The following is a 24,767-nucleotide window of genomic DNA, read 5'->3' as shown; positions in this document are numbered from 1 at the left end:
AATTTTCACAACTCAATCAAAACATGAAAATGCTAGTATAGAATGAATATACAACTAGATTTGTAATACTTGTTTGGAACAAGTATAGGTGGGCTGATCCAACAAAAAATTGAGACAAAATAAAGGGTACATTTGAAATAGCTTTTTGTCTCAGCTACAACATATTCGGAGTTCAGCGTAAATGAAGCTAAAACGACGTAGATATTGCTCGCGAAAGACGGGAATGTAGAATCAAGTTTTGAGAAAAAGTCATGTCCCATAGAGAATACACGCAAAATGTGAAAAAATTAGCTTGCCTCCTTTAATCGCAAAAATACGCCATGATGCCTTTGGCAAAATGAAAAATTGTGACAACTGGATTTGTAGAGAATTGTCTCAGCTAGAACATATCAAAATTTTAAAGAAAATTAATCAATTTTTAGAAAGATACAATCAATTTTCCAAAAAAATGCTGACGTCATAATAGGCAAATTGAAATTTTGAGTTCGGAGGCCATTATGATGACGTCATGAGTTAATTGAGGGTCAAATGAGACATGAAATCATATCTCTGATTCATACTCGCTCAAAATATGAAAAAAAAATTGGGGTCACCTTGCATCCTAAAGAGCTATAATGGATTTTGCATAGGCATGTTTTTGCCCATATATGCTATGTATTACAAGAGCTCGCGCGCATTGAAATTTATGTTAAACGGTCGATTATTCAATTATTTATAGTCATAAAGAGACAAACATGGTATCAATTTGTTTGTAAGAATATGTGGAATATTATGAAAGAAAAAAAATGGCGATTCTATGGTGTCTAATAGTTTTACGCGCGAAAACGCGCGCGCATGCGCGTGTGCGCGATTTTTAAAAAAATGCTTAGAATGGCCTAAAACGTATGCAAAATGATTTTGAGACGATTTTGAGCATTTTAATATTTTGCGCGCGTATTGACGCGCGGAGGTACGCGCACGCGCGCGTTTTTTGACCTGCAATTGACCGGACGGATATTGACCTTGATCATGATAAATATGAATATGAAATAACCTTTGGTTATGAAGATATGGTCATGAGTTGATTTTCGTAAAATTTTACAAAATGGCGCCTAGATGACGTCATCAGTGAAGGTCAATGTTGAAAACGTTATTGTGCTTTGTACATATGCCTATACATATGTGTGCCAAATTTCAAATTATTTGATTGAGCCATTTCCAAGTTATCTTGCCAACAAAAAAGTGGTTAGAAATAAGAAAAATATATAAATAATAAATAATAAATAATAAATAAATAAAGGCAATTCTAACGAAATTATAAGGTGGTCTGTACGTTATACAGCCCACCTGATAACATTTGAAATATGACATAAAAAATGAAACTTATTTGCATTTTAGGATACAAAATATAAAGCCTAGCCCTAAGCATACAAAAAATTTAAGCATATCATAATTTAGTTGGGGCAATAAAAGAAAGATTATTACTAAGCACTGAAAAAATGTTACTTTATTATCATCTATGTTTATGGCATATTAAACTCACCTATAATATGTATTCTTTTCTCCATTGAGTGTTAAAGGTAAAGACCAGTATTGGAAATGCTCCAATTTCAAAAAGTTAAATGGAAGCTCTTATTACCAATCAAGTGAAAGAATATGTTTTGACTAATACATGATGATACAAATTTTGCCGGGAAACCGCCTACTAATTGATATATTTGGTAAATTAGTTTATCTATTGGCCTGTGAGAGATAAACGCACCTTTGTGCAGATATGTGCATAGTCCCATATACATCTTTCTGTGTACAGTGCTTGTAACTTTACGAAGTCTGGGCCAAATTTCTTATCATTTTGATGATTCCAGAACCTTGCAGTACACACCAATACTTATATGCTAGATGATCAACCTTTTCTGATCGATTCTTCAACGTTTCTTTCACAATGCAATCGAATGACCATAAGTGGTCTTTATCTTTAACAAAGTCTCCCTTTCATAGGATTGATAATAATAATAATCACCAATTTGTTCTCTCTTCTGATCGATCACAGGGCTTTGATGGCTTCATAGGGAACGGGGGATCCAAAGGAGATAGAGGACCTAAAGGACGACAGGTAAGTACTTTCAAACTTTCTTTGCAACTTCATTGTCACCAAATTTTTGAACAACGTACATTAATCATCATAAATGATCTTTCAAAAATGGATTTTGACTGAACAACCTGTAGACTTCTGAGTTCACCCATTCCCATAGGATTAATGGATAAAGGAATCTCTCATTTCCCTTTATCAGTGGATTAAAGTAGTTTAATCATTGCTGAATTGGTTATGATCTCCATGGTAGTTTTTCATATGCTAAAATACCTTTTTGCTATTTTCTCCATTTTTTATGGTATTTCCTAGATAAGACTATTTTTCTTTCATTTGACTATGGAAACAAATAGAAAAGAGACAAAAACATATTTTTAGGCTAGGGATTTGGAATAATACAATCAGATTTGAAAATAGTAAACAACATATTTTCTGTGAGGTTTTTTCAGCTATTTTTTGACCATTTTATTTTGACTAGGGATATCTCCCACAAGACTTAACTTCCCAATCAAGCTATTTTTTTAAATATTTCAGGGAGAACAAATATCTATACCTATTCTTAAGGAAAATATATTTTGCAGCTCTCCTTCATTTGAAGAGCATCCCATATTCAAACAATATATTATTTTGTTATCATTTCTAGGGTATGGGTGGAGATCCAGGAGAATCAGGAACACCTGCTGAACGACCCACTGTTCTACCTAGGGGAGAAAAGGTACGTCTGCATGGCTGCTGTACATCTGGGGGGTGTTTCACAAAATTTGTCATCAGTGACAAATGACAGTTTTTGTTATAAGCTACTGAAATCCTTGCTTCTGATTGGTTATCAGCAGATTTGTCACTGATTTTTTGTCATTTTTCATTGAAAAAAGGCTTTGTGAAACACCCCCCTGTGTGGTAGGGTTAGAGATTACCTATGTTTGTCTGTAAAACAACTTTGTCTGCAAATATCCATACATTTAACTGTCATTCTGACGGATCAAGATGGAACAACAAACTTCAACTTTCAGTCTAAATGAATGAAAGGAAAATATTTAATAAAACAATGGACCAGAAATGTTGAAAGAATGTTTTATTTAAGCAATTCCATTTCGGAATTAATGTTTAATGATTAATGTTGGTATAACATGCATTTTAATAGAGAGAGAGAGAGGTTGGACAAAAGAAAGTCCATTCTTCATTCTATCTTGTTAATTTTAACAAGGAGACTAAAGTTCTACTGGTGGTGGATAATAATAATAATAATAATAATCATAATACATTTATAGAGCGCAGAAACTATCCAACATTAAGTATATACTTAGGCAAACTCTAGGATGATAACACTCTTGACTGATTGAAAGGAGCAAAAGAAAGAGGTGGATAAAGAGAGAGAGGGGGAGAGAGGGGGAGGGAGGAGGAGGGAGGGAGAGAGAGAGATATATATATATATATATATATATATATATATATATATATATATACAGAATGAAAGAGAAAGCAAGAGAGATTGAGATGAAGAGATTGAAAGAGTGAGTGAGTGAGCAAGACAGAGAGAGAGAGAGAGAGAGAGAGAGAAATAAAGAAAGAAAGAGAAGAGTTCTTTAGAAGAAAAATCATTCTTTCTAATTCTATTTCCCCAGGGAGATCAAGGAGACCCAGGCCCAGCTGGTCCAAGATATGTGGACAAAACTCCAGATGATAACACCCTAGATGGAGCAAAAGGAGCAAAAGGATACAAGGTACAGACCGTAGTAATGGCATGTTAACCCATTAGCAACTAGAGTGTTTTTTTAAAATGGCCTATTACTCACTGGAAGATGTTGCAATATTGCTCTCATTTTGACATTTTTCTGAACAATATGAAACATGCGCTATTTTTCTATGCAAAATCCTACTGTGGACATCGTAAGGATTACGCATGTATAGACCCTAAAGACCCTGAAACAGACAGGCGGTTTTTGGCGGTTCAGTGAGTAAAAGGAGGAGCGGTTTAGTTGCTATTGGGTTAATTGAAATAAGTAGAGCCCCTTGAAAGTGTACATTACCTATTTGTATCACATTTTTCAACTTTTAAAAGTTTATGGCAAATAATTGGTCCAAGATATACTGGAAGGGGAGCTTGCTCAGTTGGAATTGTTTCTTCTGGTCTCAGGAGAGATCGTGAGTTTCAATCCAGCTCAGGCAGATGACTGAAGCCAGCATCGTAAGGTAGCATTGAAGCTTGCAAGGTTACAGTGGAAAACACCCTGTCTCTCTGTTAGGATGTTAATTGAGGCTCTCCCATGCTAAAAAGACATTGTCATAGTCACATTTGAGTTATAAAACTTTGTTTCAGTATCAAATTTCCTAGATATTCTTGTTGTTTCAATGGATACAAGTTTCACAATGTTTGTACCTGGCTCTGTTTGAGAAAGAAAAAAGAATGGATTTATTGAAGCCAAAACTACAAGAGAACATCTAGCTGTGCTCTTAGGTTGGATCTGCTACCCATGACATTGCAGGAAGTGATTATCCAATGTTCTGCAGAATTGCATATGACATATCATAATTAAATATATAGTGAACAAGAATGGAATGTTACTACAGTCAAACCTGTCTATAGCGACTGCTCAAGGGAAACACAAAAAGGGGTCTTTGTAGGCAGGTTCCTTTAGTACATGTTTCAATGAGAAACTATTTTCAAGGGAAACCAAAAATGTGGTCTTTGTAGACAGATGGTCACTAAAGCAGGTTTGACTGTATCATCATCGTTACTCTTTATTCAGTGGTGGTACAATTATTTGGATTGTTGTTTTTCTTGACAGGGTGAATATGGACCAAGAGGAATGGATGGAATGAAGGGTGCTACAGGAGAAGTGGTAAGTAAAGCCGATGAGACCAGTGTCTTTGAAACTGGAAGAACACCATGCAATCACCTCCCGTAGCAAAATGATAAAGATGGTGATTAATTGTGATGATTTGTATACTTTAAGAAAACACAACTATTCCCCAATATTTTCACCTTAATTCCCTAGGTTTACCATCAAACAGGTAAAACTGAAAATAATATTATAATAACACCTTCTTTGGGTACAAGATATATTCTTGTAGGGATAAGTCTTTGAAGCTTGAAGCTATTCTCTGGGATACATGGGTGTCTCTAATTCCCCAATGTGTGTATGACTGGGATCTAACATGGAGCCATTCAGAAACATAAAGGTGACTAGAATTGCAGATCAAACATTGTGATATTATGTATTTCTCTTTCATTTGATTTGCAGGGTGATTTAGGATCATATGGTGACTATGGAGAAAAGGGATTGCCAGGTTACAGTGGAGAAAGAGTGAGTTTATCTACAGGGCTTCCACAACACCTATGATGAGGATGATGATGATGATGATGATGATGATGATGATGATGATGATGATGATGATGATGATGATGATGATGATGATGATGTTGGTGATGATGATGGTGATAATGATCAGAATAAAGATAATGATAGTGATGATGATAATGGTGATGATGACAATGATAAAGATAATGATAATGGTGGTGGTGATGATGGTGATAATGATGATAATGATAATGATACTGATGATGCTATTGAAGATGATGATGATAATACATGTCACAGATTTTGATAAGTTTGATGGTTGTGATACTGATGTTGAGGATAATGGTGATGAAAGAGGTTTTTACGATAACGGTGATGATGTATTAGAAATGTAAATTCACAGTTAAAATTCAAAGTGATATGAGGATGATATTGACAATGACAACTGTAGCGACAATAATAACAATGATGATAACAATACATATTTTTGCCTATCTTTGCAGGGTTTTCCTGGTAATCCTGGTATTCCTGGCCTTCTAGGCATGAATGGAGAAAAAGGAAGAGATGGCCCTCAAGGAAGACCAGGATATGATGGCTACAAGGTAAGAAATCTTCTCTTTTATGATAAAGATAATGATGATTATGATGATGATAACAATGGTAATGATGGTGATGATGATGTGGATTATAATGATGATGATGATGATGATGGTGGTAATGATGATGATGATGATGATGATGACAATGGTAATGATGATGGTGATGATGATGTGGATGATAATGATGATGATGATGGTGATAATGATGATGATGATGATAATGGTGATGATGATGATGATGATGATGATGATGATGATGGTGATGATCAAGATGATGATGAAGATGGTGATGGTGGTGGTAATGATGATGGTGGTGGTGGTGGTAATGATGATGGTGATGATGGTGAGGATGGCTTAGTAATTCTCTCGTTGTTCATGCTGCATACAGAAATCTTAGAATTCAAGCAAATGGCACGTTCTTTGAAGAAGTTGGTTAATTTAAAAAATGATCATGACTACACTCTATTCTTTTGTGACATTGCTACGTATGTTTACTTCAAAAGTGTCTCAGTATTGTGGATGAGTTACCAGGCATGAGATCAAATGGTTTGATTCCAATGCAGCAGCAGGACCATTGCCACATTTGCCATTCTCAATCGGTAGTAAATGGGCACCATGTAGGAAATAACGCCTTGAATTCTGTCAGTACTGTTGAGAAGCTTGGAGAATGCTGGAATAATAGAAGAATTGTAGGAGGAAGAGGATAATAAGATGGATGTGCATGACCTCCCTACAAGACAGAAAAAAAGATGAAGATCATTCGGGCTGACTAAAATCTCACTGGAGATGATAATGTGTAGACTGAGGTGGTATGGGCATGTGGTGAGGAGGGAAAAAGCCATTGGCAGCCATTGGCCTCAGAGGGCAATGAAGGTCAAGGTTGCAGGCTTAAAACCCCTTGGTAGACCTTGCAAAACCTGGAAGGAGATGCTAAGAGAAGACAAGAGAGCATCTGGCCTCACAAAGGTTTGGAGAAGGGTCATATAGGGGAAATGAAACGTCCAAAGCGATGGAAAAATAGCCGCTAACAATAATAATGATGATGTAGGCCAGCGTCTTCGTTATCCCAACGATCATGATTACATGGTCGTACAAGTCAAGACTGAATCATATGTTGTTGTTTTTGCTTTACAGGGACCTTCTGGAGACTATGGAATGGATGGAGATCCCGGACCAGCCCCTGACATCGAGGAAATCGTAAGTTTTGACGAATAATCACACTGGTAAAAGGCTCGTTCACATATAACTATTGGTGTGTAGATGAATGGCAAGTGAGGATGAAGAACAAAGGTCCTCAGTGCTCTCAATGAGATGTATTTTATATGATAACAGAAATGCGAAGTGCATTGTGCTTACCACATCATTAAACAAAAAATTGCTGTGGTTTTCAATGTCATATGTGGATAACCTAAAATAATTTTTTTTATAGTTTAACTGTTGTGCCAAATAAATATGCTAGAATTTCTCAAGCAGATTTCACAAGCAGATATATTTCATTAGGCTTTGCATGTACCTATATTAAATTTTTGCATGAAACTTAAAAGAAATGTATGGTAGTCCGACATGGGTATGAAATGTCAAAATCAGAAAATGAGGATTGTATATATAATCATAATGTATGAGCAAATTTTGGGGCAAAAGAGAGAAAAGATCTAGAATTTCTCAATAAAAGAAGGTATGATAATGAATCAAGAAAAGTTTTTAATTTATTTTTGGTTTCTTTTAGCTATTCCTCGCTAGGTGGTTTAAGTCTGAATTTCCCTTTAAGCAGCACATTTATAATGATATATGTAGAGAGAGTTTCAACCAAGTTTTTGAACTGTTTCTTGGTAGGTGGTAGGAGTTGGCCCTCCTGGCGATGAAGGACCACCCGGTAACCCAGGTCCTAGAGGCTTCTCAGGAGCTATTGGACTTTTTGGTGATCAAGGACAGCCTGGTTACCCTGGACCCATGGGAGGTCCAGGGCCACGAGGCCCAACTGGATCACAAGGAGAAGGAAGAGATGGAGAGAAGGGAGAATCAGGACGTCCAGGTAATTTTGATTTGATTAGATCTGATTTAATCAAGGACAGCTTTGTTACCGTAGGCCCTAAGAGGACCTCTCATGGGTCCTGTACCCATGTGAGGTCTTGGGCCACGAGGCTCTACTAGAGCACCATGAGGGGGATAGAAGAACAAGAACAAGGATCACTGGGTAGTTTTGAGTTGATTCGATTCTGTAGATCTTACCTGATTTAAGTGCTCTATCCATAATATACATCTTATTCATGTTTTTATCTAATGAAGTTCAATAATGTGCAAACTAACAGTGCATCGTTCCTATGCACCACAAACTCTGTTATCCAGCACAGTTGTATGAATTTTGAAAATATCTTTTTGAAGACATCTTCAATGTTTCGGGATTGAATGGTACATGTGTGTCCACTCAGCCCAGGATATCGTTGGGTAGATACAGTATCAACATCAAGGAAATTTTATATTGAAATTATTGACAGAGTACATAGATACCAATGATGGTACTTATCATGTTATAAGAAGACAGTATGAACAGGAAACAGAAATGTTAGGGTAAAATTTCTTCTTAAAGTTCCACTGTACTACTGGTAGCTATATACTTGCTCCCTCTATACAGAAAATAATGCCTAATCGGTGACCATTGGTCCCCCATGATCCTCTTTTTCTTATGTTAATTGAGAGCTGAATTGATGAGATACCCACCTGTCAGTGACCTGCCTGGGTGGTCTAATCCCTCCTAGCCAAACTAGTACAGATGGGATTTAAGTGTGACTAATATTTATGTTTTCTGTGTGTCTCAGGTATACCTGGCTTCCAAGGAGAGACTGGTGAACGGGGAAACGATGGAAACTTTGGAGAGCGAGGAGAGAAGGGTAACATGGGGGAGTCTAGACCAGGACCCCCTGGTATGGATGGATCAAGAGGACGTCAAGGTTTCATGGGTCAGAAAGGAGGACGTGGACCTCCCGGAAGAGCCGGTAGGTACCTTCTTTCTGCAGAATAACATCCCTTTTTTTTAATAGACCCCTAACCCTATGGTATCGGTTGTTGAAGAGTTACTAAATTGATTGATTAAAGACCCTATCCGATGAAAAATACAACTTGATATAAATGGAAAGCTGAAGGAATGTAGAATACAAATAAAAAGAAAAAAAAGGACTTGCCCTTTCAATATCGCACAAAAGCAAATTAAAACCTCATCAGATCTGATTATTTACGTCTGGGGACGGACCTTTAACGTCACCATCCAAAGACGTGACTTTGAACCTGGGTCTCCTAAGCCAGTTTGTAGGCGAAGACAGAGAGTCTACAGAGTGAACGTGCAGCTAGACCAACTCACATCTCACATTTTCTAATACATTAGTAAATAGGTCTATTATATTTGTATTAGTGGGAGGACAGTGGTATATTGGTGAGTGACTTAAACGAGAGGTCCCAGGTTCAATCCTTGCTCACGTCAGCTTACACCTTTGGACAAGTTGTATTGCCCACATTGTTCCTCTGGACCCAGGTGGTTTTAATTGGTACCTGGCAAAACTTTAGTTATAATAATGGCAGGGCTTGGAGAAAGATCGTGAATACAACTTATATGGCTATACTGGGTAAAAAAGACCAAATAATAATAGATATTAAATTACCGGTAATCATTACTTTGGCATGAATCAGTATAAAATTTATTTATTTGATGACATCTTACTTTCAGGACCTGCTGGACCAGCTAGGTCTGGTAATCAGAGTTTCCAAGGATTTCCAGGAGACACAGGTAATACAGGATTGAAAGGAATGAGGGGTATTCAAGGAGCTCCAGGAAGGGATGGACGTCCAGGAAGCAAGGGTGAGTAGAAGCATCCTGCTTGCTGTTATTGGATGATTATAATAATAATAATAATAATAATAATAATAATAAAAACGTTACTTATAAAGAGCTTACCACCGAAGTCTCTAGGCGCTATGAAGATAATGATAATGATGATTATAATGATGATTCACAGCATTTTATGGTCCCACTTTTCTGTTTGCAAATTACATTCAAAGGTGCAATTACCTTCATTGAAGTCCATTTCTTTTACATTTGGCAATATAGGCAAATTTTGAGGCATGATTTGAAGTTTTCTAGATTGTAAATCTCATGAAGAGAGGAGTGGGAGAGTACCACAACCGAATGGCAATGTATTAAAAGGCACAGTCTTCATATATCCCAAGATATTGTATTGGTACCTGCAGAGTGAGTGCTGGTAGTGCAAGCCAGGATGAAGATGGTGCTGTTCAATGAGCAAAGTCATGCATTTAGCAACGGCTGTTTTTTCTTAACCTTTTGTTTGCCACAAGTGCCGATTAGAACAGTCACCCATGTGCCAAGCAGCTCTAAATAGTAAGCCGGATTTAAGACAACGATTGCTTTCTGGAACATCAAGATTTTCCGATATAACCCATTTCCCATCTTGAATAGCATGACAATTCTTTTTAACACCTGTAAGGAGCCGTGTTTCTTACTGGAAATATCTAAAGAGAAAACTATGATCTATTAATGATGATGATAACTATTCAAGACCCGCCGCGGCACTAATGTCCTTTGGCAAGACATTGATCTACATTTGCCACACTCAACCCAGGTGATGTAAATGGGTACCTGGCAGGATTAATTCTTTGAAATGCTAGAGCGCCGCAATAGCAGCACAGCTAAAGCCGGGGTAATAATCTCCAAATTTGGAAGCGCTTAGTGATTCTAATAAGTGCTATATAAAATCTGAGTATTATTATTATAATAATAATAATAATAATAATAGCCTAATAGTCCACTCCAAATTTTATTAAACCGAAACGGAAATTCTTTTTATTATTATTATTATTATTGATTGTTTACATTATGGTTTTATGCTTTCTCTTTGTAGGTGAGCTTGGAGGTATCTGCCCCTTCTGTCCGCCAGGAATCAAAGGCTACCCTGGAGACCGAGGCTACCCTGGGGATCCAGGTTCCCCTGGACAGGATGGCGCTCCAGGAGTCGAGGGATCCAAAGGAAACCCAGGAGAAGTAGGATTCATTGGCTTGGATGGAAACAATGGAAACCAGGTAAGTTGCTACATCATTGGGCTGTATTTGGGTGCGTTTAAGCTTAAATTTGGAGGCAGAATGAGCGATTTGTAACGCTCATCGTAAACGCTCATCGTAATCGCAGTTCCACGGTGTACTGTTTATGCTCACTTCTCTGGCTCCTCCAGGCAATTCTCCCTGGGTGGCCTTAATCGGCCTTGCAGCTGGATTCGCAAACCTGCACTGCGCATGCTACGTAGCCCATGGTCCATGCGTAGACCCACTAGAGGTCAGTGCGTTGACCCCATTTAAACGCGTTTACAAATTGTAAACGCACCTTTTTGTGAGTTTACGATCGGTGATCGTGATCGCCGTTTTTCGGTGATTCTACAAAAATGAGAAAGGACGCAGCTGTAGTTTGAACTTAACGCGTAACAGGTGCCTGATTCGGTAGTTAAGGTAGTTATATACCTTCACTGGACCATTAGCCACTATTGAATTTAACAGATAATACATTTTTTATTAAAAACCCTAAAACTTGCACCAGATACATGAGTAGGAAGAACAACAATTTCTACACATACAACATCCATTTTTGTTGTTGATATTTTTTCATAGGAATCATTGTATTTTCTGGAACATTTTCGTAAAATGTGTGTCTTATTTAAAAATAGAGTTTAGAAGGTTTTCAATGGCATGTTTTTACTTCATTCCAATAATCTATCCGTGAAATCGAAATTGATGTGACATTCTGGATTTCATGTTATACAGGGTCCACCTGGTCAACCCGGACCCGATGGTAGTCCAGGTTTGAATGGAGAACCAGGACAGCCAGGACCATACAGAAGAGGTATATATAACTATGTTTATAGATGAAGTTTTATTACTACATGTTTATAATAATAATAATAATAATAATAATATTCATTTGTAAAGCGCAATAACTATGTGGATATATTCTACTGCGCTGCAAGAGCTCGTAAATGCTGTGCTATACATACTATATGAACATGTGAGTTTTCAGTTTTGATTTAAAATTATCTAGTGATGGGGCTTTCCTTATTTCTAGTGGTAATCTATTCCATAATCTAGGGGCAGCACAGAGAAATGACTGGTCCCCGAGGGTTACTTTGGTTTTATATGGGGGTATTTGCAACATAAATGTGTCTTGTGTACTACGGAGGTTACGACCATGAGTTTAAGACTTGATATGCAACAATTCAGTAACGTACTAGGAGTTTGACCATTAAGAGCTTTGTAGACTATCATTAATATTTTAAATGTAATTCTCTGGCGAATTGGCAACCAGTGCAGTTTCTTTAGAAGTGGGGTTATTCAAGAGAATTTGGGAGGCTGCAAATTAGTCATGCACATGTATTTTGGACCCGCTGCAATTTGGAAATTTGTATAGATACACAGTAATACACATGAAAGAGATGCATTTAGTTGGCTGCCTCCAAGATGGCCGTAAGTGCCATTGACGATATATAGCTCTTACAGCTGACAGATGACAATTTGCACCTTGGAAATGCAGTTACTCCACGTACATACTCTACTGAACATAATGAAAAGTATCATACCATTACCCTTATATGTTTGTTAAGTTATATATAAATTGTAAGTAAAGCGAATGTCCATTGAAAAATTTGATTGGAATTGAATGAGCCAGTTTGGGGATACTAGCTATCTGCGTATGGCCAGATGAAGTTTGTGCAGAAGTAAAAAAAATCCATGATGAACATACATGTTCATGAAAGTTAGGTAACGGTAATTATTATTTATTTTTGCACCAAAGGTACATTCCATGATACACAGGTGGAAGTATTCTTTTCAGAAGGACAAAGACAAGGAATTCATGAAACACCTCAATCACTTTGGCAGTGATTAGTAAAAATGCACAAAATGGCACGTCTCCATGTTTAAAAGATCTGTGAATGTTTGGGGGTCATTTAATATGCATGTGCTATCCTTGAAGTGGTGTATTAGGTTATCTTCTTCTTCTTCGTATAGATAATCTGCCTCCTTCAATACTGAAGATTCTTGCAGATGTATATACAGGGGTGTGCAGGTGAACCCCTACACCAGGGTTTCCCCCTACTCTTATACAAATAGTGCAGTGGGTTCTTAACATGCAAAGGTGGTGACTCTCCGCTACACGGGGCCTCCATCTAACGTCCTATCCGAGGGACAGAGTTTTTTCCACTAAACATAGCCTGCATCTATGGAACAAAGGGGAGGGGCACGTTAACACACAATGAAACTTGTATCTTTTTTGTAATTTTATTACTATCAGGTCAGCAGGGTCCCAAAGGATATGCAGGACCGAAAGGAGCTACAGGAGTACCTGGTGTCATGGGAACCGTCAATCTTAAAGTGCCCGTGGGGATTAATCTGACTGTAAGCTTCGGTTTTCAGTTTCAGTTCAATTTATTTTCATTTTCACGTTTCATGTTACATAATTTCAGCTTCATTGCAAAAAATATAGTGATAATGATAATACATAGGTATTTTTAATAACCATTAGTACAGAAAGTGTATAGATCACTTCGGTTAGCTTGTAGTTACTTGGTCGTAGGCTCCAGAGGGTAATGTCTAAAAATGTTGTTGGAATGTCGAATAAGGAATGATTTTGAAAAAGTGTGTTAATAAGGATCATTGAAGTATATGCATGAAAGTGTTCAAGGAGAGTTGATGTGGATTAGATGATAATATTGGTTAGGTGCTGTTAATAAAGGCAGTGAAGTGAAATGTAGTGCATGCATGAAAGACAGGTTCAGAATGTCAAATCATAATTGTGGAATTCTAACTCTTATTATTACATAGAGGTAAAACTATATAGTTAGGGTACGGACCTGGTAAATGAATGAACTTGATTAGGTTTTCTTTTACTCAAACTTCATTACAGGTATGAGAAGTAAAAACCTATTCACCAACGTCACTATCTATCATGACATTTTCTGGATGTGTCTATTGGTTTTACCCCATTTCTGTATCCCGAAGCATTGGATCATCGCGTCAGGTCGGGTGGTCGTGTTAACCTACCTTTTGTAAACATATGCCCCCTTATTCACGAAATATCAGGGGTAATGTTCATGAAGTAAACACCTCATCTACTAATGGTCTGTGTGAAAACCTACAGCAAATGTACGAAAGGTTGCATGATCTTCTGTTTTTGTTTTACGAAAGATCTTGTAACGCGACCATACAACTGTAACCTAGGATAAATCAGACATTTCATCTGCATTTCTGCTCTCAACCCAGGTGTTTAAGTAGGTACGGGGTAGGATGTTAACTTTCTTAATCATTAGTCTATTGACTTGATTTGTATACCCTGTCTTATGTAACCTAGGGTGAAACAGGAGATCAAGGTCCACGGGGTCCAGACGGCCGTGACGGACCCCAAGGACAACAAGGGTTCCAAGGAGAAGAAGGTAGTCGTTCATTTGGTCCAAATGGTGAAAGGGGTAGACCAGGAGATCCTGGACCACCTGGTGAAGAAGGACCCAAGGGACGTGCAGGACCACCTGGTAAGGATACCTGATGATTCCGTTGATACCTTTCAGTGCTGTGGATACACGTTGCACATCTTGACCATACTTGCCCTCCTGAGTAATACATTGTTGGAAAATTGGAATTTTAGTCATTTTGCGTGTTTGAACAAATTGGAAAGCTGACCGCCATTACCTCACAGAGGCTTTTTCCCATCAAAAAAAATATAACTTTCTCATTTTTACTTCTCTGATTTTTCTGATTTCTTTGGGTTTCTTATTCGGTAGGTTTATTTGTAAAAAAAAACTGTACTTCCTTTGTTTTACACATTCATTTTCCTCTTCATTCTGGTAAATAGCGATACGTCCAGATGAACCTAAAGGATTCCAACCAGGACTTTACGGAGAACCAGGACCACGTGGGCCAATTGGCCGTCCTGGCCTGCCAGGCTTTGATGGAGAGCCTGGTCCTCGTGGAGACCCTGGATTTGCCGGCTTTCCAGGAGGTATAGGAGACACTGGTCCTGCAGGACGTTCAACCTTTGGACCTAAAGGTACATGTAGTTTGCGTATTACCAGGTTATGCCTGTAATCAAATTTCAAAGTATGTTTTAGGGTGTAAATTGTGCTTTTGTGAAAAAAAGTCACACTGAGCATCAACAGATAATTGTTGCCAAGTGGTCATACCAGCATTCCCTCTAAGAATAGTTCAAAATTGGCCAATCAGATTGGCTTGATGCTGTTCAAATGATGTCATGTATAATCTATTTAAAAATAATAGTAAAAAAGCATACATGAATAAAGGCTTGTTCAGATATGGCACAGCATTAAACTAATGTAAAAAGTCCACTGAGTTCTTTTTTACATGCAAATGACAACTATGTGCGAAAAACGAAGTTGCATGTACTCACTGAGCACTAGCTGTGTTATAAGATACAGAAATGTGTAGTGTATAACACTTAACCTCATCACAATAACAAAAATCCACTGTTTTTCGGCATCATGTTACGAGTTAATGCGGAACAAAAAATTTGTTTGGACATTTCAATATTGACTGTTAGATCAAGGTCTTTCAGCTTATCTTTCTTAGCTACTACCGTGTAGTAAGGATTCCCATCAGTGCATTAAAGACTTAAGTGTCTATACCAAGCCTGCGGGACTTCGTATAGAGAACACCAAGGGTTTCGACAAGTATGATTAATATGTCAAGGCATAATTCAACCTACAAACTTGATCTGGTCCTTCCAAACCATCTGCATGTCCATGTTTCTGGATTTAGACTTACAATAAACAAAAAAGCTTTATTGGTACTAGTACGATATCTTTGTCGTTAATATTACAATGTACTCTTGTTTGTTAATTTCTTTGTTTGTTTTGTGTGTGTGTGTCTTTTCAGGATTCCCTGGTATACGAGGAGACAAAGGTGTGGAAGGGCGTTTTGGCCGGACCGGAGAGAATGGCCCACAGGGTGGACCTGGACCTGTTGGGCTATATGGATTGAAGGGTGCTCCTGGAGAAGCTGGTCCAGACGGGTTTCCTGGAACTTCTGGTCCTCAAGGACTTCCTGGGACTCCTGGAGATGCCGGAATAAAGGGAGAGAAGGGTCTCGGAGGAACACCAGGTACTGCACGTTTTCATTGATCCAACATTTGCTCTGGCAACATCTACTCCAAGCTTTGTTTTGTCAAAGAGCTATGTTTTGGGTTTGGGTTACGGAGTTTCAGGATAGGTATATGTTTTGGGTCAATAAACAGGGACAAGAAATTGGAAGAGTACTCAAATAGGTTAATTTAGGGTGTCTTACTGTGTTACATTCAAAAACAATTGTTACATAATTAACGTTTCTATGTAGCAAGTTCCGGTTAACTTTTCCTCAAATAAATGTTGTTTCACTTCTGAATTGTTAGCTTCCTCTTTAACCAGATAGTGTATATCCCAATCAGTTATACCGTGAGAAGAGACATGAGGGTTATAGTGATTGAGTTCATTTGACCTTTACCAAACACAAGTAGCGCTGAACACATCATAATAAAACAATTCCTTTACATTTGTAGCATGCATGTCTTCTGTAGATGTGTGTTTGCAGTCATGTTTTCATTCTTTTTGCAGGTATCTCTGGTTTCCCTGGTTTTGAAGGTCAGCGAGGTGATCGAGGCGATTATGGACCAGACGGATTTCCAGGTGGACCTGGTCTAAGAGGAGAGAACACCCAAGGGCCCCCTGGTCTTCCTGGTCCTCAGGGACCTGATGGCAGACCAGGTCGCAAAGGTAATGTCACACTTCCCAAATTAACTTTGAAACACCTCTTAATCAATCCTATGAGAGAGAAAGAAACTTGTGAGCCCTCCAAATCATACATCAAGAAGAGCCTAACAAAGATGCTATCAATTATGATCCCTGGACCTTTCTGGTTTTTACAGCATTTGTTTCTGTTGTGAAGTGTTGAACTTACTTTGCATGCAATTTCCAATCATTTTTGCACGAATTTTTCATGTCAGATGTGAAACTTCAATCTATATGCATTCTCCATCTTCTTGTCTGGCAAGTATCGAATAGCGAAATGATTGTTATGTGTAACTAAGATACGCCTTCTGAAAGAATCTAATTCATGTTATTGGATTATCCCCCAAATGATATAACTAGTATTATAAGATTTTTTTTTAGAGTACTAGTGGTAGAAGTTTTTTTAGTTGTTGTAGAAGTAGTAGTAATAGTAGTAGTAAATTTAATCCTTTGACTACTTGATATTGTCTTTCCAATATTTTGTATTCAGGGACCACTGAATGTCTATAGGCAATGGGCTATGGATTGATTACAATTAAAGACAATGAATGAATGAATGAATTAATATCATTACTGTTTAAATTGCATTATTTCAGGTCAGCCTGGATCATTAGGTGCTAAGGGTGAGCGAGGTTTCACAGGAGAGTTTGGCCTTCGTGGAGAACCAGGAGACCCAGGAGTCCCAGGAGTACCCGGCAGGAAAGGATTCAATGGTTACAATGGCAGACCAGGAAGGGGAGGTTCTCCAGGCTCCCTAGGGCCTCGTGGTAAGTAGTCTTTAAGATGACAGGAGTTCTTTTACTTCAGGTGCAAAGGTTTGTGTGGAGCCGCAAGCACATTTACTTAAATACTTTCAACACAGATTTCATGCCCTTGTGGGTCCTAACAGCTGATTTGTTCTCCCACCTTGCATTTTCCTAGTAAATATTCTATGCTGGACATCCGAGAAAGGCCACTTTTCGATCAATGATACATTTCTAATGTGGATTCTTTGAAATATTACTTGGCACGATAGCAGCAGTGGGATATTAACCAAGGCCACTGGAATGCCTGGTGACTATCATTACTAACATGCCAGCAGTGACATATGAGCCAATGCCATTGAAATGACTGGTGACTCTTTCATTACTGACATGATGGCAGCGGTGGGATATGAACCCATGCCTTTGAAATGACTGGTGACTCTTTCATAACTGACATGATGGCAGCAGTGGGATATGAACCCATGCCATAGAAATGACTGGTGACTCTTTCATAACTGACATGATGGCAGCAGTGGGATATGAACCCATGCCATAGAAATGACTGGTGACTCTTTCATAACTGACATGATGGCAGCAGTGGGATATGAACCCATGCCATTGAAATGACTGGTGACTCTTTCATTACTGACATGCTGACAGCAGCCAGATATGAACCCATGCCATTGAAAAGACTGGTGACCCTTTCATTACTGACATGATGGCAGTGGGATATGAGCCAATGCCATTGAAATGACTGGTGACTCTTTCATTACTGACATGATGGCAGCGGTGGGATATGAACCCATGCCATTGAAAAGACTGGTGACTCTTTCATTACTGACATGCTGACAGCAGCCAGATATGAACCCATGCCATTGAAAAGACTGGTGACCCTTTCAGTACTGACATCATGGCAGCAGTGGGATATGAACCCATGCCATCGAAAAGACTGGTGACTCTTTCATTACTTACATGGGAACAGCAGTGGGATATGAACCCATGCCATTGAAATGACTGGTGACTCTTTCATAACTGACATGATGGCAGCAGTGTTATATGAACCCATGCCATTGAAATGACTGGTGACGTTTTCAGTGCTGACATGGTGGCAGTGGTGGGATATGAACCCATGCCATTGAAATGACTGGTGACTCTTTCATTACTGACATGGTAGCAGCGGTGGGATATGAACCCATGCCATTGATATGACTGGTGGCCCTTTCAGTACTGACATGGTGGCAGCAGTAAGATATGAACCTGTGCCATTGAAATGACTGGTAACATTAGAATGCAAGAAGCACATGAAGGACATGCGTGCTATAGAGTTGTTGTTATGGAAATATGTTTTAATTTACTTACTTATTGCCAGATCCTACTGTATGTATCCATTACCTGTTGTCTTGAAGTTTCAAGATAACTGTGTCCTATGGAAATATTTCCACATGATGCAGGTTTTACTACCAGAACTTAAGATCAATTATACCATCTTTCTAATTCATACTTGTAGGTGAAATTGGAGATCCAGGACCAGGTGGAGTGAACGGACCACCCGGACCACCAGGTATCATTGGAGTGAGGGGAGTACCAGGAGATTTAGGAGATCTAGGACCAAGTGGTTTCCCAGGATTCCAAGGAAGACCAGGACAAAATGGTAAGACCAGGAACCTGTTTTGTCCAATTTGTTACAACTGTCATAAGCGCTATATAAAAATTAAATATTATTATTATTATTATCTCTAATTTGTAACCTCCGGTTAATGCTACATTTCCATACCTTTATCAGTTGTTATTACCTGCATTAAGATGTGCCCTTAAGATTGCTATCTAATATTTGCTATGATTTATTATTGAAAATTTGTCAAACCAACAAATTAAGTTAGTTATATTTGCAAATGATTTACCAGTCAACTATTTGTAAATTCAGAGAACATTTTGGAAGAGTAGCTTCAAAGAAAAAAAAATCACAAGAAATGTTTTCATGGCCTCATCAGAATATTACAAATCTTAAGAATAAAATAGAAAACCCAAACCCCAAAAAGCTTCATATGCATTTTGATCGTATTATTAGCTGCTTGGAAATTGACAAGATACATCTAGACTGCTTTGTGCTTTTGCTGGTTTGCTGGCTGTGAGGCCAATACAAGGATGTATTAGACAAGACATGGCAAAATATTTGACAAGTGGGTCAAGTTTCTAGAATTGTCTCAAGAATAAATCACTTATATTGTGCCTGAAAAATCCTCTGTAGGAAGAATAATTCCTTATATTTACCTTGATCATACCAGGAATGTTTGGAAACCGAGGACCAAGGGGACTTTCTGGAGGCCCTGGTGATGCAGGTTATCCTGGATTTCAAGGAATGGAAGGCAGCCGAGGATTTGATGGAAATCCAGGACCGGAGGGAAACATTGGAAACCCTGGTAAGCTTCTTTAAACCCTATCAGTGCTGAAGATAGTTGTTGTTGTTATTGTTGTTCTGACGTTGAGGTGGCGATAGTCTTCAGTCTCCAGTGTAGAACATTTGTACCATTCATTAACTTCAATTTATGATGATCAATATCATTCAAAAGTTAGCCGAGCTATTTTTACTGGAGATCAAAACTCTCACTTCATCTATTCTGGCTGTAAAACTGACATAACTGACGTTTTTCTTTAAAAGATTTCCATGATTCCAGATGAATTAATAAATAATGCACCTACTTTCAATACCAAAATGTTCCGTACATTGTAAATTGTCATGTAGTTATGATCATGATAGCAATCAGGATTTGTGTAGAACCATTTCCTTTTCCATGTACTTGTTACATTACTTTTTCATCTTCAAGCAATTTATTGATGCATCATTATCCCTCTGATTAGATTCAGGCTTGCCAACATAGAATGAGTGCACATTGTCCCATCTCTCTGTAATATACCAGTCCCTATTATCCATTTGCACACAATATACTTGAGGATTAAAGATAGAATCATTGATAATGTCCAGGTCCAAGTGGTCGAGTTGGAGAACCTGGTATCCCGGGAGCAGATGGTTTCCCTGGAGGTCCAGGTCTAGCCGGAGCAGATGGTGAAAGGGGCCCGATGGGTGGTATAGGAGACGTAGGACCCCCTGGACCTGGGGGAGAACCAGGACCTAGAGGAGACTTTGGAACTCCAGGCATACCAGTAAGTGGAACAGCATTTTGTTTCTGGACTGCATTCTACGGTCCTCCTTTATATCTTTGAATGTCTGTTCCAAGTGACTTAGTAATGCATGAAAGGTTTCCTGTAAGCCTATTATTAATGAAATACATAAAATGTTTCTGATGTGCCTGGTAGTTACTATTTTAGCTTCATCCATATCAGCACATATAGCATAAGATCTTTCCTTGTGAATGTAAATAGGCAGGGAGAGACAACTGTAGAGGCACCGTCTATATAGGTCACTCCATTTAGATTGATGTTTTTTGTCTTGAAATTTTGTTTGCCCTGGATTATGTAGTAGATTGAGAACAGACTAGGTTTTCATAAATTCCACTACATGTGCAGTTTACTTCAGGTATACCTTTACAGAGACCAAATACTTGTTTATGTTTGAATAGTATATAACAGTACCTATGAATATGCATATGTGTGTGATCATAATGGTTTTGATCAACAAAGTAGTGTAAATGGAGTTAGCATAATTCCAAGCTCATTCATTGATGCTTCATTTTGCAGGGAAACTCAGGTCTAGTTGGACTGCCGGGCAGACGAGGAGAAACTGGTCCAGATGGTCCATCAGGTAGGTGAATTTGGGTCTACCGTTACTGAAGACAATTAAAACAAAAGACAGCTGGTAACATATAGCTGGTACCATAAGTGATAATCACCGTGGATATGGTACCCCAAGAGAATATCACAGGAGACAGCTAGTACCATAGATACATGAAGCTTGGATGGTTTCATGACTCTTGTTGATTATCAGTAATCATTCATGTGAGTCTAGACCTCCTGTAATCTGTGGATACAGAAGCAACAGTTGGTACCCTTACCAATTCTTTCACGGAATAGCTGGTACCATGATAGATAAATGACAGTAGATAGTCGGTACCATTCCACTTTTTACAGTAAACACCTGGTACCATAAATAATTGGGATAGTTCTTGACCCACATTGATATGCTTCAATTACTCAGGTGAGACCGGACCTCTTGGAATCAAAGGATATCCAGGCAACCCAGGACGAAACGGTTTCCCAGGTCTGCGTGGAGCCAGAGGAGAAAAGGGAGATGATCCTGAAATCAGAATCCCCACAGAGGTCAATAGAGGTGAAGCAGGAGCCCCAGGAGATCCAGGACCAACAGGACTAGGAGGTAAGCCATTCTCATCCATCTCTTCTTCTTCTTCTTCATAATCTGCCTCCTTCACTCCTGAAGATTCTTTCAGATGAAAGTGTGTGTGTTGGTCACAAAGGTTGTGAAGTCTTGTCCTATTCAGGCCAGAATTCTTTAAAGATTAATGATCATGATAATAACTGTTTCTTATAAAGTGCTTTACCAGTTACAATGTTCTTGACCAAAGTGGTTACAGTATTAAGTGATCACCTGGCATTTTTCTTTAATATAATTCTTACACTTTCTTTTACAATAAGTCATGTATACAAATACAATAAAATTATTGCTGGGACTTTTGACTTTTACAGCTTTTTAAAATGAATTAGTGGAGAAACAAATTTCACTAAAAGATTGTTATTCTTTAATTATCATTAAAGGTACTTGGGCTTAACATAATGTAGCTCATTGACAAAAATTAATTTAAAAACAAGATTTAAAATATGACTGGTATTTCTTTTTCTTTTTGTTGTTGTTGCAGGGACTTGGATTAAAACTTATACAGCTCAGTGACATAAAATGGTTTAGGAATAAATTTTCACCGAATGAATTACATTTTTTCATTGCAGGGATAGTCGGAGATGTAGGTCCCCAAGGAGGAAATGGTTTCCCCGGTCGTAGAGGAATACCCGGTATAGAGGGTCCACCAGGACCTGAGGGAGAACCAGGACTACCAGGTAAAATATTTTCATCTTCATTCCAGATTGCGACTACCTATCTTGTAAAGATTTGCGATGGAAACAAATCCATTGCGACTTAACTGGTGATGGATATCAATTGTAACATTTTACACAATCACAACCCTTTATGAGATGGGCCCAGGGGTACCTAGTCAAATTTCAGGTGGGCCATGAAAGGCCAATAATTGTTTAAAATTACTTAGTTGGCCTCTGAATGTTACTGCTTATGTTTACTGTTTACATGCAATGCGCACCAGCAACAATTGCAATTTTCCATCTGCCAAATTCTGGATTACAACCCCGGATTAAACCTTCGACTGATCCTAACCCAAATCCCAAATTTAACCTTGAACCCAATTGCAAGATAAACCTAACCTTTTGTATTTGTTTTGAAATAACCCTGGTATAAATGTCACTAGTGCAAATGTCAGGTGTCCATCAACATATTGTCATCTGTTTTTTGCGAATTGTGCTTGAACGGACCAGGGGATCCAATTGTCAGATGGGCCAAAAAGGAGTTTGTGATAATTGCATCTCTACACTGTTGGGCCATCAAGGAGTCGCAGAACATTTAAAGTAAAGGGCATTTCCATACCTTTCCTCTCCTGACTAAGTTAATATCATGAAGAATTTCATCGTTTTATCTTTGATTATTGTTTCTGGTCTCAGGTCTAGTTGGATTCCGAGGACCAATTGGTGAAGATGGACCCAAAGGAGGACCAGGTCCTAATGGAGAGACAGGTAGGCTGTGTGTAATTATATATGGACTGGCGTTGAGGGAGATACCACATAATATTTCCCAAACTAGACTCATGTTGCCTCGAGTCAAAAACGAGGACAATATGGGTCTTGCGAGGGAAATATATGTGGTATCTCCCGAAAGTTAAGCCAGTCAATTCTGTTATTATTATTAGCCGAATCAGACATCTAGAGCAAATACATACATAACAATCTCAAAGAATTGAAAAAACTTTGTCAAACAAGCTAGCACTGTGCGTCTAGTGCTTGACAAGATTTTGGGTACACTGCAAACAGTGTGTACCTTTGGTGTGATTAATACGTCACAATAGAGTGCGCGCGAAGTGCGCAGGTTCTCGTACGCATAATGGATGCGCAATGAAAATGACAAAATGCGGCGCGATGGATATGAGACTTTAGTTCCTGCTTTTTTAATAAGTAAAGTTCATTGGCTTTTCATGAGAGGGTAATATGGTCTCATATTTACTGATTATCTCTTTTAGGATTACAACAAGTGTAATATGAGTTTGTGAAACCACTGCTCAGATGTCTGATACAGGTAATAATTTGATATATTTCATGTGTATGATTACGAAGATGCTATGAGGTGATGTACCCGCATATGCTTGTGGGCTCTGAAGATATACTTACTTAGTAAATGTATAATTGCATATACTGACTTGTCTCTGAAATATATCAAATATCCTGTTACATTATGAGTGTTTCCTATCATAACTTTACTAGGTGGCAGCGGTGGGATCGAACCTACTCAATCCAAAAATATTTGCTTTTAAGACACATTGCATGTGCATTCCTTGTAGATATTTAGTATCCTTTCCAAAATTGTATCAAAATTGTTTTAGTGTCACAAACCAATATTTCATGTGCCATTGCAATATCTTGGTGAAGTGTGTACAAGTATGCACAATGGCCACTTGCTCTGGATTGCCTGGAGACAACTGTATCCGTGGTCAGACTGGTACAAACCACAGTATGGGAAGACAATTATGATGATGATGATGATGGTCATGACAATGATGATGATGATGATGATGATGATGATGATGATGATGATGATGGTGATTATGTTAATGATGATGATGGTCATGACAATGATGATGATGATGATGGTGGTGGTGGTGGTGGTGGTGGTGGTGGTGGTGGTGATGATGATGATGATGATGATGATGGTGATGGTGATTAAGTTTATGATGATGATGGTCATGACAATGATGACGATGATTATGATGGTAATTAATGATGAATGTAACCTTTTAATTTCTGCTTGTCTTTTTCAGGTGAATCCGGATTGAAGGGCTTCCCAGGATACAACGGCATCCGTGGTCAGAAGGGTAACTCTGGACGAGGAGGCTTCCCAGGATTCCCTGGTGAACCAGGCGGAGCGGGAGAGATAGGATCCCAAGGTAATGATGTTACTCAAAACTTGCATTGTTGGATTTATTGATCGGCTCTC

The 24,767-nt window shown here is 38.4% G+C and overlaps 1 protein-coding gene across 1 annotated transcript in view; it reads left to right on the top strand.

Moving 5' to 3' along the window:
• The window catches only part of COLP4alpha (alpha2(IV)-like collagen), a 74,162-nt gene that overhangs the window by 34,439 nt on the left and 14,956 nt on the right, over positions 1-24,767 (top strand). Inside the window, 26 exon segments of the mRNA NM_214511.1 lie at positions 2,030-2,092; positions 2,712-2,783; positions 3,691-3,789; positions 4,855-4,908; positions 5,311-5,373; positions 5,871-5,969; positions 7,101-7,163; positions 7,800-7,998; positions 8,783-8,959; positions 9,685-9,816; positions 10,874-11,052; positions 11,785-11,863; positions 13,307-13,410; positions 14,363-14,540; positions 14,861-15,055; positions 15,898-16,122; positions 16,611-16,769; positions 17,381-17,551; positions 19,035-19,178; positions 19,813-19,947; positions 20,511-20,689; positions 21,224-21,287; positions 21,681-21,857; positions 22,445-22,552; positions 23,225-23,296; positions 24,592-24,717. Coding sequence (NP_999676.1) covers positions 2,030-2,092; positions 2,712-2,783; positions 3,691-3,789; positions 4,855-4,908; positions 5,311-5,373; positions 5,871-5,969; positions 7,101-7,163; positions 7,800-7,998; positions 8,783-8,959; positions 9,685-9,816; positions 10,874-11,052; positions 11,785-11,863; positions 13,307-13,410; positions 14,363-14,540; positions 14,861-15,055; positions 15,898-16,122; positions 16,611-16,769; positions 17,381-17,551; positions 19,035-19,178; positions 19,813-19,947; positions 20,511-20,689; positions 21,224-21,287; positions 21,681-21,857; positions 22,445-22,552; positions 23,225-23,296; positions 24,592-24,717 — 3,316 coding nt within the window.

The sequence above is a fragment of the Strongylocentrotus purpuratus genome, unplaced genomic scaffold, assembly GCF_000002235.5.
Source record: "Strongylocentrotus purpuratus isolate Spur 01 unplaced genomic scaffold, Spur_5.0 spur5_scaffold_12, whole genome shotgun sequence".
NCBI lineage: Eukaryota > Metazoa > Echinodermata > Echinoidea > Camarodonta > Strongylocentrotidae > Strongylocentrotus > Strongylocentrotus purpuratus.
Note: the sequence above shows the minus strand (reverse complement) of the source record. Positions and strands in the feature narration are given on the sequence as shown.